At 41.5% G+C, this 18,649-nt stretch overlaps 2 protein-coding genes across 3 annotated transcripts; one reads left to right on the top strand and one right to left on the bottom strand.

The window, feature by feature from the left end:
* The first annotated feature begins 3,359 nt into the window (after positions 1-3,359).
* LOC116267166 (BES1/BZR1 homolog protein 4) lies at positions 3,360-9,442 on the top strand. 2 transcript variants are annotated; one of them, XM_031648761.2, is made up of 3 exons: positions 3,360-4,551; positions 4,636-4,889; positions 8,377-9,442. In XM_031648761.2, the coding sequence occupies exons 2-3, from the start codon at positions 4,674-4,676 to the stop codon at positions 9,160-9,162; spliced, it is 1,002 nt and encodes a 333-aa protein (XP_031504621.1). In that variant the 5' UTR covers positions 3,360-4,551; positions 4,636-4,673; the 3' UTR covers positions 9,163-9,442. The 2 variants fall into 2 exon arrangements, with proteins under 2 accessions (XP_031504621.1, XP_031504620.1); XM_031648760.2 differs by having other exon boundaries at positions 3,363-4,889.
* A 4,284-nt stretch (positions 9,443-13,726) lies between these two features.
* Positions 13,727-18,282, bottom strand: LOC116267164 (uncharacterized). The gene is made up of 5 exons (XM_031648759.2): positions 17,883-18,282; positions 16,081-16,983; positions 15,521-15,721; positions 15,012-15,207; positions 13,727-14,200 (listed from the first exon to the last, which is right to left on the bottom strand). Exons 1-5 carry the CDS (start codon positions 18,060-18,062, stop codon positions 14,010-14,012), a joined length of 1,671 nt encoding a protein of 556 aa, XP_031504619.1. The 5' UTR covers positions 18,063-18,282; the 3' UTR covers positions 13,727-14,009.
* Between the last annotated feature and the right edge of the window lie 367 nt (positions 18,283-18,649).

Raw genomic sequence — 18,649 nt, 5'->3', positions numbered from 1 at the left:
TAAAGGCAAACATTCGGTTTAATTCCTGTGAGCAATATGTTTCTGTGTCTTAAGGTGGTAAGACTTGAATTGTGCATCATTGCTATCGTTAACACCCGCACAGTTCAAGACCTTAAAAACAAGGGCCTTTGGGCCTCATTTTGAACGATGGGATGAACCTCTCACTCACCCGATTTTTAGCAACCAAACCCCCACGACATATATATACCGTTCTTGATTCATGAGATTGGATGGAGAAATTCTTAGGCTTTTCACAGCACACTTTTTTGTACATTTAATCATGCTCATGACAATGGATTACTTTTATTGGATGAAATTCAAAACCGCTAAGGAGATTTTAGTTTATACATATATATATGAATTTGTAGTTTTTTTTTCATTCAAATTGGAACGAACAGAAAAATCCTTCAACTTCTAGTAACGCATCATTAACATCACCTAATGCATTGCATTGAGCGATTTGTTTAACCATGTTTGCCTTGATCGAACGGAGAAACCGAACGAGTCGGATACAACTTGATCGGATTTCGTTTTTGATGATAAATGTTTCCGCGAGGAACGCCGTCGTTGTGCGCCGATCACGTGAGAGCGGTGGGAAGCCGTCGTGGCACGTGACCGGGACGTAAGGCGCACGTGCGAGGCCTCTCCATCGGAAAGAAAGAAGGCCTTCGCTCGCCCTCCAAGAAACCAGAATGTCGGTTCTACCCCTCGGGGTGTGGTGCAACGGTCGACGGTCCCATCGGGAGTAGAGTCCGAGTCGGCATATTTTTGCCGAGAAAAATCGATTTCCCAATTCACCCTCCGATGTTGGACTCGTTCACGGTTTCTAGAAGCGCGAAATTCCGACTTTATTCTGGTTTTTCTGAAAGAAGGAAAGGTCTATTTTCAAAGCAGAAGACGTCGGTTGGGGTCGCCTTCTTAATAAATAAAATAGCCTTGCTTGGAACAGAATGCCTGTGAAATATTCGTCCTGCTTTTGTTTCTAGAAAGCGATAAAAGCAACGCGGCTTTGAGGATTTTTTTTTTCTTTTGTTAGTTTTAAAAATCGAGCCTCTTCTTTCCCGTTTGAAGTTGAACGACGATTTTATTCACATCGCGGAGGTTGTGAGTGGGCCGTGGCAAAAGTGTGCACGAAAAGCCGAGTCTTGGTCAAAACGGAGAAAAGGGCTCGGCGCGGACCATCATCTTTCTTTTCTTTTTTCTTCTGGATTACCGCACTGCCCTTTCCTTCACTAAAATGACCAAAAGCACAGGTGAATGAATCCAACGTCAGTAAAAGGAGTCCTCAAATAAGGTTGCGTTTGGATGACGCCTCAAAAATGGGTTTTCTGAAAACATGATTTTGTAAAAACCTGCTTTTTAATGAGTTTTAAAAATCAGGTTTATGTTTTTGGATGTCTAAGTCAAAAACCTGGTTTTTTATGCCAGTAAGCCGCAACTCTACATTCGCCTTCGTTCAAGTGGGCGCAGATCACTTGAACGCTTTCTCGAAAACAAAGACACAACTTCCATTGTAAGACATTTATCACTTTTGAAGCCATTATATATATACTGAGTCTAGATTTGCACTTTATAAGTTGATGAACATTTGAAGAAGACTCGAATTTCAATAGAAGTTGATGATGTGAGACACATAGAAACCATATGAATCACATAGTAAATTAATTTGATAATCAACACACGATCATTGCTCACACTATGATTTACAACTAAGGTTGTTGAAATGTGTATAATAATAACCAAGGTAAATGAGCTCAGCGAAACGTACTTACGGTTTTCTCATAAAATGTCCTTCGAGCTAGATTTTTCGAGAACATTGCGCCCCGTTGACTCCATTCCGGTAAACGTTTGGTGGCGGTGGGCTGCGACGCGAACAAGGACGGACCCATAGAGCTGGGACCGAGACGGTCAAACTTTGACCGGGCGTTGGTTGCGAGCGCGGATCGAACCTTTGACCGCCACCGACCCGGGCACCTAAGCATCTTATGGTAACACTGATAAAATATATACAGAAAATAAATAAATAAATAACTCGCCACGCAGCTCGTGTGGAGGTCGGCAGCTAAGATTAGCCAAGAAACATTGTATAAAATATTCTTATGGTAAAAAGCTGTTATATCTTAATAAAAAACAATTGTGGACTGTCATCCGTCAGGTTAAAAACATAGATCAAACTTAAAATTCACATTTGGGATCTCCATTTTGCTCATCTACCCAAGTTAAGATAAAACTAAACCTTAGGCAATGAAACAACGTCTAATTTATTTGTTTTAAAATCATGCTTGCTTCAGTTAAACTACACGATAAGTATAATGCTCTAGGAACAGTTCAAAAGTAGTTAGATACACTGGATCCAACTTTTGGAAACACAATTCAGACCCGCTCCGGGAATCGTGTTCATGCACACAACGCTCTTTATAAAAAAAAGTGAACCTGCGACAACCTGACGTCTCTCTATGTTTCTTGTAGGAGAGTCGTTAGGATAAAAAATCATTATATATTATACAAAACGTACGTGAATCCCTCCGTCTGTCCGTCTGCCTCATCACTATATATATATATATATATATATATAAGCTCTCAACGGCTACATATTAACGAAAAGCTTGTGCTTGTGGGCAGACCTTTCCTTTCGTTTGTCCGTTCGGTCTGCTCGCGGGCGGCGCGCGGTGGCGGGAGTCGGCCGGTGAGAGGGCCGGCGCCGTATGCCCTGCAATGTGGGTCCCACTTTCGTGGGGATGGCCGGGGAGTGGGGAGACCACGTGAAGGGGTTGGGGTGGGCCCCACACGCAGCAGCAAGCCGCGGCGGAGCAGGGGGCGCCGTACCCGTTCGCCGCGCATGTGCGACGCCGCCCCGGGGGACGGCGATGCCTCGCCGGTGGTCCCGCCTCGCCTTCCACACAAGTCCAGACTCCAGGGTTTACCCGCCAAAATCCCAAATGACCTTTCTGCCCCCTTACGTGGCTTTTGAGGTTCGCCTACGCTTCGCCAGCCAACGGTCGCAGAGACGGTGTCAGTCAGCACGCCGCGGTGGTCAATTACCAAGTTGCCCTTAAAAGTTCTGGAGTGGTCTCATAAACTCATAAAATATGACGAGAAAGGAAAAAGGGGAAAAAAAAAGAGAGAGAGAGAAAAGCTGGACGGTCATGCTGACCGATACCGGACATATCCGTTTCATTTAGAACAATAAATAAACTTTTAGTAAAAACCAAATTTTATTATTTAGTTAGGTCAGGAAGCAAGCTATTGCCTATGATAACCCTTTCACGCTTGATCTTAATTAAAACATGACTAAAGAAGCGAAAACATTTTCAAGCCCCTTTGCAATAACAATTTCAAGAAGAGAAGAAAGAGAAAGAAAAGAAAATACCATTGACCTCTCTGATCTTCAATTGGACGGAGTCCGGCGATCGGAATGATCTTCGTCCCATTAACTTGTTCGACGGAGTGGGGATGAGTTGGTGGAACTTGGGCGGCAAGTAAGATCCACGGAGAGGGAAATTTGTGGGGGCACGTGAACGGCGTTGGGTTTCATCGGTTGGGGGTTTCTAGGTAAATTTGTTTGTGTGGTGGCTTTTTCGTAATTAAAAGGTCAGTCATGGACATAAAATTCAAGCTTCTGCCCATACGAAAGGCTCAGGGCCGGCCTGATTATCAGGGCTGTTGTTTGAGGGTGGTTTACCGCGCGGTTTTGGTCGGGATCCTGTGATCCATTCCGCTTTTCTGGCCGGAGGAACGCTGTCTGGCGTGGTTCTGAGAGCGGTTTTCCTCACAAATGCCAGCGCGCAGACGTCCTGCTTGCGTTTCCGAGAAGTTTTAACACCTCGGGCCACTGACTGGAGGAGGCGATTGTAGAGGAGGAGTATACGTCTGATCGCTGTATTGGCGTGCGGAATCTAGGCGAAAGCTCGGCGGGAATTCCCTCCGCTCATTGCCGCCGGAGGATCCGTACAGCTGGTATGTCCGGCGAAGCTGATCTGACTTTCCGGGAGCTTTGAGACCCACTCACGGAGGCCGTATTCACTATTTTCAGAGTTGCGGAGCACTAGGGTTCCTTTTTTCCGGTGATCGGAACCGAGCTGTGGCGCGAAGCTGACTCTTCTGTCGATTTACTTGTGTTTTGACCGGATTGGTCTGCCGGAAGTACGGATCCGGTGGACAGACGTCGTTTCTGGTTCGGATCCTTGAGCCTGTTTTTGTGAAGAAGTTCGGTAATCCAGATAGGGCAATCTGCGACCGGAGGAGTGACGGAGAAGAGTTGATCCGTCTAAAGTTGAAGTGGAGTCATCGAGGAAGCTTCCACTACTCGAGCAGGAAATAACGTGTTTTCCGCGTTTTTTTTCTAAGGGAGGAACAAGGCTGGGGTCTCTGTTTATTTCAGGTGGAAAAACGAAGGAGAAGTTGTTCATTCCAGGGAATTTGCGGCAAAACCTTGTCCCTCAAGAGAGTGGCACGGGGCTTTTCAGGAAGTTCCAGACCTTTCTCATTGACGAATGCTTCTCTTTTAGGGCATGCCAGTTGATCTCTTCAGATAAAGCTGCCAGCTATTCCGTAAAGCTTTGAACTAGGGTACTTCTTTTGCTTTGTTTCTGCCGAAGGCTCGATATATTAGGGTTTCTCTGGCTTGGCTTTCAGAAATCAGGCGTTTTAGTAGTTGATATTGGTGGGGGGAGATGACATCCGGAACGAGGCTTCCTACCTGGAAGGAGAGGGAGAACAACAAGCGGAGAGAGCGCCGGCGAAGGGCAATCGCAGCCAAGATATTCGCTGGCTTGCGCATGTACGGGAACTACAAGCTGCCGAAGCATTGCGATAACAACGAGGTCTTGAAGGCACTCTGTGCAGAAGCTGGATGGACAGTTGAGGAAGATGGGACGACATATCGCAAGGTATGTATCCTCTTCTGATATATATGTAGTTCCTATGTTTTCGCTATTGTTGTTCCCTCCTCCTTCATTTTCGCGTTTTTGCGGAGCGTGTGCGCGTGCTTTGGTGAGGGTGAATGTCTTTGTTAGGGTCTACTAGTACAATGGTGGGGATCAGAGAGAAGGCATGGAACGAGCGTAAGCTGGATCAGATTTAGGTGGATATACCCTCTACAATGAAGCGGAAAGCGGTAGAATATCGCCCATTTAGTGAAGTGATAGGTCATCACGATGTCGATTATTTCTGCCTCGCGGTGGTTCTTGCTGAGAGTAATTCTGATCCAAGATTCCAAGTTGTAATTCTCATGTACTGTCTGTAGGTAATCTTTAGGCGATTGGTCCTTGGGAAGCAAGTTGTCCATTTTGGACGATAGAGCCATAACCTTTAACCGTTCTAAAGTGTTTCCTGTTGCTTCAAGTGAAAAAGGGAAAAATTCTCACAAAATCCGCTGTTTGTGGGACAAATAGAGCGCCTGATTTTGTTCCACCTTCAGGTCGCCTGCGCCAATCGAGAGACTGGCCCATTATGTGGCTAGTGTCCTGAGAGAGTGACCCAGCGGGGGCCGGGGAGAGGTCGTACCTTGTTTGCCTTTACCTTTACAGAGTATTAACTTTTGCTTTCTCGTGTTATCGTAATGCTTATATGAAATTTTTGTGATCACCAATATGACCCTTATACTGTGAGGAATTGTTTAGTCCCGTTCTTATTCAGAAAAAAATGGCTGACTGATGAAATCCGTCTGCATTTTTTGAATTAACAAACTTCTTTCTGGTTCGAACGTGACATGGTTGCTGAGCTGAACAAAGTCAAGTGCCACGATATCTATGAGAATTCAAAAAAGAATACTTAAAGGTAAAAATTCTAAAAATCTGCACATTTGAATTGATGTTTAACTCCTAATGAACACGGAAATTCCTCTTATTTAAAAAAAAAACTTTCCATCTCAATCTAACAACCCAAAATGCTCATTGGAAGGTCTATGTAGTAGAACATTTCAAATTTGTAATTGAGAAAATGTAGAACAAAACAAGCAGAGGAGAAATGTGGAACACACATATGTACATCAATTTGCAGTTTGGAGACGTGTAAGCATGGGAATTCCTGGATCAGGATCCCCACATGAACGGAATCATGATGCTTCCTTAGCACCCACTGTTGTACACAGGAATTAGGGTTCCTGTTTCATGGACATCGTGATTGCTTCCTGATGGTCAATTCTGCTTTTCCTAGTACGTTTGACTACTTTCAAGGCCTATAACTGCAGCTTTACTGTTACGATGCTGCTGATATAATAAAAACAGTTCTTCAAAACTATCTACATCAAACAGGAGGCCTAATGCTCAAGACAACTAATATAAATCGTGAGCATTTACTGTATATTTTGACAAACTAGACCACCAGCACCAAACCGTATAAAGAAGCAAGTCAAGCAACAGGAACATTAGATGAGCATCTAAAGCATGTTTATGAAGTGAGCTACATAACGGGCAAAGAGAACTGCTTGTCAAATGTCAGGTGTGACATGAAGTATATTTTGTTACTATGTAATTTCATTATTTTTGTTGTTACTCTGAATTTCTGTGGGATTGACTTCAAGCGTGCTTGTCTGTTCTCCTTTTAGATTCGTGACATAGATATGCAGTAATGCTAATGCAGTTATGTTCTTTGATCTTCATCCACAAAAAGTTTTATTTTTCTATTAGTTTCTTAGCATTCACTCACATGCCTATTTCTACCTTAAAAACGATTTCACATACTGTTTTCTTCTTCTCAGATACTATTTTTTCTTCTCGAGATATGTCAATATTGAAGGGAAATAGCAGTCTTACTTGCCTTTCAGGGATATAAATCAGTAACTGAAAATGCGATATTTTAGATGTGATAGATAAGACATTTAGATTGTGTCAACTATTTAATAGCATCAACTGTGTGAAGTAGCACTAAGCCATTGAGTAGAGATAGTTGTGTGGCTAGAAAGCCCTCAGCAAAAAGGTCAATAGACGAACTGATCAAGTACTTTCATAAAAAAGATAAAAGTACCTTCGAAGAAGAAAAAGAAGATGCCTTTCTGTTAAGTTACACACTTTTTTACACCATTGTTTCACCACACACACTTCACAACATTGTTTCACAACTCACACACGTCAGAGGAGGTAGGTTGATGCTATTCATGCCATTAGCACACATACATACACGTTTTTATTACGCACACTGATCAATCAACCATTTCCGCCCAACTGAAAGGATAGATGAGTAATGTTGAAAATATTCCTAACATCCACTTCCTTCTCGGAAATTTGCACTTAGTCCATTTTGCGAAATTGTGAGGATGGTTCAAAACATTGAAATGTATGTATTCTAATTTCTATCAATTGTGAACTGAGAACCCGGACTCTTGAGTTTATCACTATTCTAACTGAATGCTTACTGTTGAACTTTTCAATGAGGAGAATGATATATGCAGTTGCCATGGTGTCATATTTGGTAAAACTTCTCATAATCTAGTTTCCCTGTACGTATACTGGGATGAAGTGTACCCCTTTGGATTGGCCATGTGCAGAATTTTGGAAACATCGTTGGATAAGCAGATTTGTGTCGGCCCATTGGGCATGTCATTATGGACAATCTGTACATTTTACGCAAACTCACCCATCCAACGTTAGGGAACACCAAAAGTTCCACACTTAGGTAGGCAAGCGAAGACCTTTGAAGCACCTACCTTTTTATGCCAGCGGAGATGTACCCCTGGTATTGGTACCTTAACGTGAGGATCTCAAGTCCATTCTTCTATATGGATGGACCTCTTGTTTTCCCTATGCATATATTTTGATGGCCCATCATTGTGAAACTAAATATTTATTTATTTTTTTTGTCTTTCCTTTCAGGAAATTGTTAGCCAAATTGTTCTATAAAAATCAACCATGTACAAATTGGTTTTTGTAGCATTTCCATGGTCTAAAAGACTATTCCTGAACTTCTGGCAAGAATGTTGTCTCAAGAGACTTGTGTTTTTCTCATTTAAGTCACATAAGCCATATCCAATGGAATCACAGTCCCACACTCAAACATGTGGGAGATTCCACCTGAGCTGTTACTCATGTTAAAAGTAAAAATAGAGTACTACTTATTTTGCCTCTTTACATATAGTAATTATTTGCTCAATTTTTGGTTTTTGGACCCAAAATGATGTCTCTATTTGTTTTTTTTAATGTTTCAACTATGCCTTTTTTGGTAAATTATCTGAAATTCCTTATGCATACTAATGTTTTTTCAGACGACAGATATAACAGAATTGGGATTAGCATTTCAATCCGTTTCTTCATATATTTTGCTTAAACAAATAGGACCTGGCTTGGTTGTGTATTTGCTTTTGTAGGGTCCCGATGACGTACATTACTTACATATCTGTTACTCATGCTTGTTGCTTAACAATTTTCATCTTCCTGTCAGGGATGCAAGCCAATGGACCGGATGGACGTGGTTGGAGGGTCTGCTCCTGTAAGCCCATGTTCCTCCTACCATCCTAGTCCAGCTGCCTCCTACAATCCAAGCCCTGCTTCATCTTCATTTCAGAGCCCTGCCTCTTCCTCCTACGTGGATGGCAACTCTCTCATTCCCTGGCTTAAGAATCTCTCCTCTACCTCTTCTAGCCACAAACTTCCTAACCTCTATATTAACACTGGCTCAATCAGTGCACCTGTGACTCCACCTCTTAGTTCGCCAACTTCGTGTGGACCTCGAGTTAAAACTGATTGGGAGTCCGGGAATCATGATCCTGCAACTTCAAATGCTTCTGGAGCCCCTTGGCCACACCACCACTATGCGTTCCTCCCTAATTCCACTCCTCCTAGCCCTGGCCATCAAGATTCCTACCAAAATGGGTTCAAGTTCAATAAAAGTGATTGGCTTGCTGGCTTCCGGCTGCCATCTTGTGGTGGCCCAACGTCGCCCACATTCAGCCTTGTGACCCCTGCCTCTAACCCATTTGGTTCGAAGGATGAATATGGCAGTTCTCCAATGTGGACGCCAGGACAAAGTGGGACTTGCTCACCATCAGGAAAGGAGGTTGTCCCTGATCCTGGTGACATTCGCATGATGGATGCTTCTGAGGAGTTTGCCTTTGGAAACACCACAGTTGTGAAGGCATGGGAGGGTGAGCGGATTCATGAGGAGTGCGGGCCGGATGAGCTGGAGCTTACACTTGGGAGCTCTCGAACAAGGTCCGCAGAAAGTTGACAACTCGATTTTCCCCTTCTTTATCTGCGATTTTCTTTTCTTGCTGTTTTACATGTTGGCCTTATTGTGAGATGAGTGTATGGAAAAGAAATAGTGGCATTTGAATAGTAAGTGGATTGCAGGGAGCTTTTGGGGTTTTCTCTAAATTCCACCATGTTTGTTCACAGAGAAAGAAAATGGTTATAGTCTCAACTTGATCCAAGACGCTTTAATGTTCACGGTAACGTACTTCCAATTCTGATTAACATGTTTTGCACAATTCTTAATCATTTTTCATAAATTTCTGCTCATGCGCTTTTAAGCCCTTATCACTAGATTGAGGGGCGCGATGTGTATATGCTAAGCTTCAGATCTCTCTGCTTAGCCATGTTTGTTTTGCTTATTAACGTCCCCACGATTGATGTGGTATCCTGCCGGCACTGTTGTCTGTGGAGATTGGTGTAACTGACTTGTTCCTAAGGATATGATCCTTTGATCAATGGAATCAAATGAAAAAGACTTCCAGATACTCATAAGCGATCGATCTGCTCATCTGTTAGGAACGACTTGTAAAGGGTACCAAGTTCATCCAATGGCAAGAGCAAGCCGAATCTGATAGGCCTTCATTTTTGCCAACGTCTGGCAATATGTGGAATTGGGAATTCCGGTGGGAAAACGGGAAAAACACGAATTCGGCTTTCTGTTGAGTCCGTGCGGAACACTTTGTTTCTGTTGCATGAGATTAGGTTTTCTATTCGCTTTCATTTGCCTAATTTGGCCAGGCAAGTACTTCTATCTGTTCAGCTGAAACACTGCCGGACATGGATTACGTGTGGTTCATCTGTTAATCTGTTGTGCTCATAGTGTTTTGCGTTTCTCTTCTTTTTCTTTGTCGGATGAAGCACTCGCAGGGAAAGGCTCAAACCATTTATCAACTTTCAGAAAAGAACAAACAAAAGAATACAATAACAGAATAGACAGCCAGCAACCGAAACAAAAGCGTTAAAGCTGATCTCCCTGTCTGCATCAACAGAGCAACTTCCAAAGGCAATAGGTTTGCCACTGATAATAATTCTGTTAAACTTGACCATATCAAGGCCTTCCTCAGGTTGGCCGCATAAATCCTGTCGAGATTTACTCCTCGCTGCCCACCGCATTGCGATCTTCTCAACAACCCTCCCATAGAATGGCTGCTCCTATAAAAGATCCTCCAACAACCAAAGACACTGCCTCCACCCGCCAGCCGGAATTTTCCTTTACGCGCCGATGGCAACGCAAAACTTTATTCTTCAGCCGCAACTTGTTAAAAGACATCACACGGGCTGACCAATTATGCGCACTGGATTTTAAGACCTCCTTTGAACAACAACATTGCAAAAGTTCCCTAGCTTCCAAATCGTAGTATGGAAAAGAAAGTCTCAACACCTATGAAGCTTCTTATATGAAAACCACTTCCCAATTTGTCACTGCCACCCTCAAAAAAATGTCATTCAGGATCTTGGCTAGACCAGCCAGCCACATACCACCATACATTCGTCTCATAAAGCCACAAAAATTACACTTCTTAGGTAGGCTTCCTAGATAAGGAAAATATAGATACCAACAGAACCTCAAATGCCATTTGGTGAATGGAACAATTTGGGAGCGTTTCATAAATTGCCTCAAAGATTAAGGGAGATCCATAGACACTTAGTTCTAGTGTTTCATAAATTTGCCCTAATCTTTGGGTTAGATTCATTGAACACTCACAAAGTATCTCAACTGCCAAACGACCCTCAAGGTCTGGCTTCCATAGCAAGTCCATCATGTAAACAAACTACTAGGCCTTAGGAATGGATTCTTTCAATTTAATTCCATGTTACATATAATACCAAATGTGCCTTATGAACCATCTTAGATTCCCTCCAAAGAAACTTCACAAAAGAACCCAACATCACTTTGCAAGCTGTTGGAGGACACTTGAGAACCATTCCTATGTAATCTAAAATACCAGCGGAACTGGTTTAATCCAACATGACTTTCTAACAACAGATAATAATTTCCTCTTTTGGCCGCTAAGTTTATTATTTGTTTTTAATAAGTTGCTCAACAAATAATAAAAGTCCCAAATATTTAGTAGGAAACATCCAACTCGTACAACTATGTAATACCACAAATGACCTTCTGCAGTCAGCTAGATCGAAGGGAAAAACATAGAGACTGATTCACTTACATTGCCTCAATTCAACTAATATATGAAAGATATTCTTTTAATCATTTAGAAATTGCCTTGGCGAATAAGATAATATCATCAACATATGCAACTAGACTAATCCTGTGACTTTCCTGCTCAATATCGGCACATCCACCTGATTTTTCAAAACCGCGAACCGAAATCTTTTAACAGAAATCTCCTTGATTACTAGAAACAAATAAGGGGATAGGAGATTACATCCCCCTTGCTCGTAGAATGAACTCCTTCCTTATCACATAAAATCATCATATACGATGTATTAATCACATAAGCCATAATCCTGTCCACCCAAGCAAAGCTGAGACAAAATTTTCCAACTTTTTGGCATAGGCTTTTGACACGTTGATCTAATATGGACACTGCCCACCCTGTTTGAGGCTATTAAATCAACCATTTCATGTCCTAACATTGATATAACAATCATGAATATTTTGACCTAGAAGAAATGGCCCTTGGCAATAAGAAATTATTGTGTTAAAATGTGTTTTATTCAACCAAATGTGACATCATAGATGAACTAGAAAATTCGGTTTTCTATAGTAATCGGCCTGAAGTTAGACACACACATTAAATGATCTCTTTTTGCATTCAACATTATGTAATGTCTACCAATCCTTCGCTTGATGTTCTCTGTTAAAAGCAAATTCTTAACAGCCAAAAATATCTCAGGCCCAACAATATCCCAAATTTTCTAGAAAAAGAAATTATGAAACCCATCAAGGCCTATAGAATTATCAAAATTTGCCTCGAACACCGTCCATAGACTCTCCTTATAAATTATTGGCTTGCTAAGATGCTTATGCTCCTTATTTGTCAGACTCTCAAAAAAGGATGGCAACTGATCGAAACAACTTGTGGACCCATATTTGGGAAAAAGAAAAATTGAATAATTTAACCATGCCCAAAAGAGTATGAAAATGATCCTCAACTTCACCCTCAACCATGCTAATCTTCTTGATCTCCTTTCAAGTTCTGTCCTTAACATGCTCATGAAAAAAGAATTGTTCCCATCCTCTTCCCTGAGCCAAACTTTGTGATTTCCTTTTTTTTTTCAAGAGCTATTAAAAACTTCTAATTTCAGGTTATTATCAAACCAAATATCATATCCAAATCCCCATCCTCTGCAAATCCTCTAGTTCCTTCTGCAATTGAAAAGGCATATAATCCACTCTCCTTATACATTCATAATAAAGGCACTAGTTCTTAAAAAGTCGAAACCCCCTCTAAACAGTTGATCTCCTAGAACTTGAATACTGAGAAGTATAAGCCGAACCATCTAAAGTCACTTTCTTTCCATCGGAAGATTAAAAATCACCTTAAACCTTATACATTTCAGCATTATTCATAAAACATTTATTAGTTTTACTCTGCACTAAGAAAGACGAGCTGAAGACACAGAGACTGAACGAACTGAACTGAACCTTTAATTTCCTCCAACCTTACAAACTGAGAACTAGATATAGACACATAAAGCTGTAAGTCTAGCATATTTCCTAGCAGCAAACTTAACAACATTGAAATCAGCAAGAATCTAGAAAAAATAGATTCATTATCAAAATAGGCCCTCAAAATAAGAAATTAACCTCTTCTAGTATGAAAATCTATACGGAGACACGATCTCGCCACGTCACTTTCCATATTTAGTTTCTAAAATCATATGAATAGTCCAAGAAAAAAAAATGTATCTGCTACTGACTGGAGATAGCTGGATTGCAACCACATAAAATCCTAGCCCAACTACTCATATAAATAAACTCGTTGCTGTACACCTTCATACATGCTTCTTAACATTCATAGAAGCATAGCTCAATCTCGTTACCAAGAGCCTCTTCCTCTCTACTCCTATTCCATCCTGCACCTCCGTTCATATTAAACCGTCCAAATACCAACCAAATACGGTTTCCCTATCAGAGCCCCAGTGGCGTTCGTCTATAACATCTGGATTAAAACATAAGGAATCACGTCTCTAGCATCTTAATTTCAGGAAATGAGTTTGCAAACTAAAAGTAGAAAATGTGACCCGTCCTTACAGCAACCAACTAGCCACTTTTGGAGGATGAATATCAGCAGCAGCAGAATTATAACCAAGGAGCCTTTAAGCGTCGATCCAGCAAAGGCCATGATTAGACCTATTTTTTACATAACAACACAGGAAACTGGAAAACTAATTTAATAGCAAACGGCGACTTTGGTAATCAAGATAGAATGTGCTATTCTTACATGAAGAGAAGCCGCAACGTCACACGACATATGGAGCTCACACAGGCATGCATTTGAACCGGAAAATAAAGTTCGCCAGCCACAACCCTATCATTTTTAGTAGCTGCACAAGGGAGAATTCATGAAAGCCGATACAAGACAAGTAGGCGAGTTCAAATTCCATTTCTTAGGTACTATACATCTGTTAAAAACTTCTGCCAATTACGTGGGATCATATTTTACCCCCCACACAACCACACACCAATAATTGACAATTATGTACATGAATGAAAAGAATTGACGTGCAACGACATATATACAGCGGCATCGTACAAGATGCTTCCCACAAGAACCATTTTAGCAGAGGCTTTTCCTCAGGAGGAGCTCTGTCACTTGTCACACCTTCAGCAACAGCGACCGCATGCTCTGGGCCCATTCATGATTGAATCTCGAATTTCTGGAAAAGATCAATCAGGGCGTGATAGAGAATTACAGCTGCAGGGGGCCTTGGCAATGATCCAAGAAGAATTTCAGATGCGCTGATGGAGGAAACCCCGTAGAACCGAGAGTTCTCCGATGCACGTGTTGTGACAACGCTTCCTTCAAGAGAACAACCAGCAAAAGCACCTAGGGAACCAGCAATTGTCAATTCTTAGGCACTCAGCAGGCATATAAAAGTTTACCGAAGATTTGCCACGAAATGAACACTATTTAATGCATGAACTATGTCAAGTTTTTTAAAGAAACAACTAAAAGATGAGGTTTCGATATGGAACCTGCTTTCTATGCTAACTTTATCGAGGATCAGATCCTTCCCTTCCGGTGGTACCAATGTACAATAAGAGCTCGATGATACATTTGTTCTTTTAACATACAGATCTCTCTCTCTGTCTCTGTGTGTCTCTCTCTCATGGAAAAGAAGATTCCATGATGCTTCTGTCCAAAACTAATTACTCTCTTTTTCCGTCACACCTCGTATCACTTGCCACAGATCTTTTTCTTTTACTGAGGGTCGGGTTATCTTCTTTATATGATCCGGAAACGATATAGAAGCCCCCAATGCTTTAGGCAAAAGTAAGTCGCAATGCAATTTTTAAAATACGAGCTTTGGCAGCTTGTGTGGCACAAATTCCAATTCGTTGCACTATTTCAGGTCAAACTTTAACTGTTGAAATCAGCCAGACACAGACTACTAGTTTCCAATGCAAGACTGCTGAGGGACAATATTGACTACTATATGAGCAGAAACACAGGCTTCAGTTGTTCAACAAATGAAAAAAAGAATCTTAGAACACATTACAAGCTTCCATGCACAAGACATCCTAAGGCAATTACTCTACAGTTCAAATAGAGGCTAACAGCCTTTAAAAACATTATTAAATTCCCAAGCAAAATTCGTTCTTAAATAGAAAACAATTATCTCGCATGGTAAAATTACCTTTGCTACGGCTGTATGTGTAACATGCTGCATATCCACCGTCTCCCAAACGTACATCAGCTTCAGCTGCACGTCCCAAAGCTCCAGCTGCTGCACTTAGACCAGCACCGACAGAGAAATGCACGTTTCCACTAAACGTCTTCACAGCATCCTCATTCCTCAACACGATAATGAAGTCTGTCAACTCACCTCCCATCTGGAAAAAGGGACCAAGAAGGCAAACTTAAGTTTGGCAACCATTGCCTGATTTACTTCAAGAGAGCTCTTTTCAGATCTTTCTAGGTGACTAAGCAAGTCAACCCCAGGTTATAAGCATCTTGGAGTCATCTTATTGTTCATGAACTTGTGCATAAGAGCAACAACACGGTTCTGGCCAAATAGCTCAGGGATCTAGCTGAAACCCGCTGATTTGATCCAAGTCCAGTCGAGAATCCTTAAATGCATGAAGAGTATACAAAAAGGAGAATGAAAGCTTTCAGTGAACAGCAAAAATAAAAAAAGTAAAGTACCTGAGTACCCCATCCAATACCAAGGGAGGAGATTGCAGATGGAGGCGACCATGAACCATCCTCCCTGCGAGCAATCACAAGGCCTGTCCCTACCTTATACGTAACCATTACACCAACCTTCACTACAGTGAGAATTGCCAGACCTTTTGCATGTTTAAGTATATTATCTGGAATTGATCTCTCTGGTTTCAAGATACCGACCTGGAAAATTGCTCTCAAGTTTCAGGTACAATTAACATTACGATTAAGAAGTTTTCAATTAGATTGAAGTAACTAAAGAAACCAAATGAACGAAACATTTCTTGCAAAAACAAAACAAAAAAAGGAAGGATTTGACCACCAGACAAGAAAGTATAATTTGAAAATCCCATAAGTTGAGACAGAAGACAATTTCTTTCAATATAGAATGGGAACGACAGTAAGATGGTCATGAATAAGGAACTTGGGAAGGGGAACATACGTGCTTATCAGTGCTAATGGTTGGGGACGCAAAACAAGAAAATGCAATTTGTCTAGAAAAATACCGCATAAATGCAGAAAAGTGCATCAAACCAAAGTACCTTACAATAACCACGAATTGTATTTGTAGCCTTGTAAATTTCGTACTCCATTGATTGACCCCAGGGAAAATTTACCCAGGATCTCAATGTACTGAGGTCTGTCAGATCATGTGTTGCCAACTGTGAAGCATGGCTCACTTTATCCATCAAGTAGGGCTGGACAGACTCCAGCCGTACACAACAAACATCGCAGACACGTTGTGGGTCATTTGAGCGAAACTTAAATGGCAATAGACTTCTTCCCCTAGAACAATCACCACAAAATATTCCCCCACAAAAGCGGCAATGGTGTCTTGAACACATTATGGGATGGAATCTTACACTACACAGCATGCAGGTGGATGCCGAACTATCGGGCAACCATTTAGGTGGCTCTGCCTCAAGAATCTCGGTTGCACTATTTAAATTTGTCTCTGTTAGAGTCTGAGCCATTTCTTTCCAAGCTTGATGGAGGATGTGGCTTGACATCCATGAGATTCTGCAATTGTCACCCGATGCCAGATTGCTCATCTTCCCACGAGCTACTACCAACATCTCCCTCACCACATCCCACATGGTGAGTTCCTTATCTTCCCTACTGAACCAATCCCACCCCATATCTCCCTCGGGGAAGTAGCCTCCATTATCAACAAAGGACTTATTCCATTCTTCATGGTTGCTTGAAGACATTGGTGGAACAGAAACTGGTATCCATGCGCCAGTTTCCTCATAATGTGGGAAGTCATAATAGAAATATCTTCCAGGCTTGTTATTGTCATCAAAATCATCTTTGTGGTTATTCCCATTGACGTCATTAAGCTCAAGCTCAACATTTCTGTATTCTTGTGTCTGAATATTCCCCTGGCCAGATAAACTTGTTGTCGTTTGATGGAAATCATCATTATCCACTGAAACAGAAGGTACCTGATCCAAAATAAATAGCAGTCAGAACAATTTAATTGCTTCAAAGACACTCAACAGAGTTTAGAGTTGAGACCTTCACTTTTCCGCCCTTCTTCTTAAAGATATTATTTTCCCATTTAAAAGAATCCCGGGCTTTTAAAACCACCATAAAATGGCAAAAGAAACAGAACCCTCGAACAAAATACATCTACCGTTAATCCCGGCAAGAAATATGGAAGATGACACCTTGTACTCCATCAGAGACAAATACCCATGATCATGTGAAAATGTCGAGAACCGTTCATTGGAAGTACCATTAAAAAGGGACTTTCCTTCTAACTCTCGAAGTCTACCAGCTGAGCCGTCAAATTTTTCTAGCAACAGAATCTCATAGAGAAGGAAGATGAAACTCCAAATAACATACTTATCTAATGACAAAGAAAAAAGAAAAGAAAAACAAAATTCTTACGAATAAACTATCATAAAAATTTGTCATGCATCGAATCCAGTATAAACCTTGAAATATCTTCAACGTCCAATTTACGAATACAAGGAACACTTTCAACGGTTAAGTCGATTTTAATCATATTAACAAAGGACTTACCAAATACTGCAAGTCAAGTATGCCGCTCTTCGCAACAACGTAACCACCAATCCAATGACGGATGAACCAAAAAAACGGAAAATAAAACCAACGAGAACAGTTATAGAGAACCACCTACGATTCTCTATGCATGGAGAGGTAGCGCACGATAAGAGTTCCTTTTCGATTTACCGAAGCAAGTGGAACGGATAGGCAATTGAATGAATATCCTTTAGTCACAAGGGGGAAATTATTGGTCCCAGATTGAATTCCTTAAGAAAAATCCTCGATTCCGAAGAAACGAAAACTCCCAATTTAATGAAACAAACGAGCCTACCTGAGGAGGTGAGCAATTAGGGCTTTCTCCTCCTCCTCCTGGTTCTCCACCCTTTCCTTCGTTTTGTTCTTCCACGAAGGAAGGGGGAACCCCAGCTTCCACGTCACCGGAACCAGCGTCTAGGATATCCGGATACATCCCGTTCGTGCCCATCTCGTGATGATGGCAACCTAGAGACATCGATCATTCTGCGCCCGACGCCTTGGGAATCGTTACCGCCCTAGCATCCATGGCTGAATCTCGACGGATTGGAAGAACAGCCGAGAGAATCAGCTCGAGCTTTCAGGGAATTTCAGGAGAGAAAGAGAGAGAGACAGAGAGAAAGAGAGAAGAAGGTTGGGGACGGAGGAGATCCCCCCACGCTTTCCCCAGAGACGCAACCCAAGAACCAAAGCAATCATAACACGTCGGCCCCATTGACGTCGAGAATCGGTTTTATAAACCGAATCGTATGCCCGAGGTGCATTTGAAAAAAACATGTTGACGTAACGTCCACCTTGAACGATACAGTAAGCCGAACCGTATCGGCTAATGTGAATCGCTTTCCCTTGGTGATGTCAAAAATGATTTTTTAATTTTTAAAAAAATTCAAAATAATCACCATTCAACTTTTTAAAGAGAATAAACATTTCAAAAATTTTAATTTGTCTAAAACCCACAAACATCAACCTACTCATCCTGAGGCAGATGCCCAATGTATGGGCCGATACGTTGAAATATTGTAGTATTGTTTTTTACTTTTCAAAACAGTTCCGATACGCTTCACA

The sequence above is a fragment of the Nymphaea colorata genome, chromosome 13 (genome assembly GCF_008831285.2).
Source record: "Nymphaea colorata isolate Beijing-Zhang1983 chromosome 13, ASM883128v2, whole genome shotgun sequence".
In the NCBI taxonomy this organism is placed as follows: Eukaryota; Viridiplantae; Streptophyta; class Magnoliopsida; order Nymphaeales; family Nymphaeaceae; genus Nymphaea; species Nymphaea colorata.
Note: the sequence above shows the minus strand (reverse complement) of the source record. Positions and strands in the feature narration are given on the sequence as shown.

Coding starts and splice junctions, on each gene's coding strand:
- LOC116267166 (XM_031648761.2), top strand. CDS start 4,674: ATGACATCCGGAACGAGGCTTCCTACCTGGAAGGAGAGGGAGAACAAC. Junction 4,890..8,376: donor ATGGGACGACATATCGCAAG/GTATGTATCCTC, acceptor TCTTCCTGTCAG/GGATGCAAGCCAATGGACCG.
- LOC116267164 (XM_031648759.2), bottom strand. CDS start 18,062: ATGTCTCTAGGTTGCCATCATCACGAGATGGGCACGAACGGGATGTAT. Junction 16,984..17,882: donor CTAATTGCTCACCTCCTCAG/GTAGGCTCGTTT, acceptor ATTTTGGATCAG/GTACCTTCTGTTTCAGTGGA. Junction 15,208..15,520: donor GTATTGGATGGGGTACTCAG/GTACTTTACTTT, acceptor CCCTTTTTCCAG/ATGGGAGGTGAGTTGACAGA.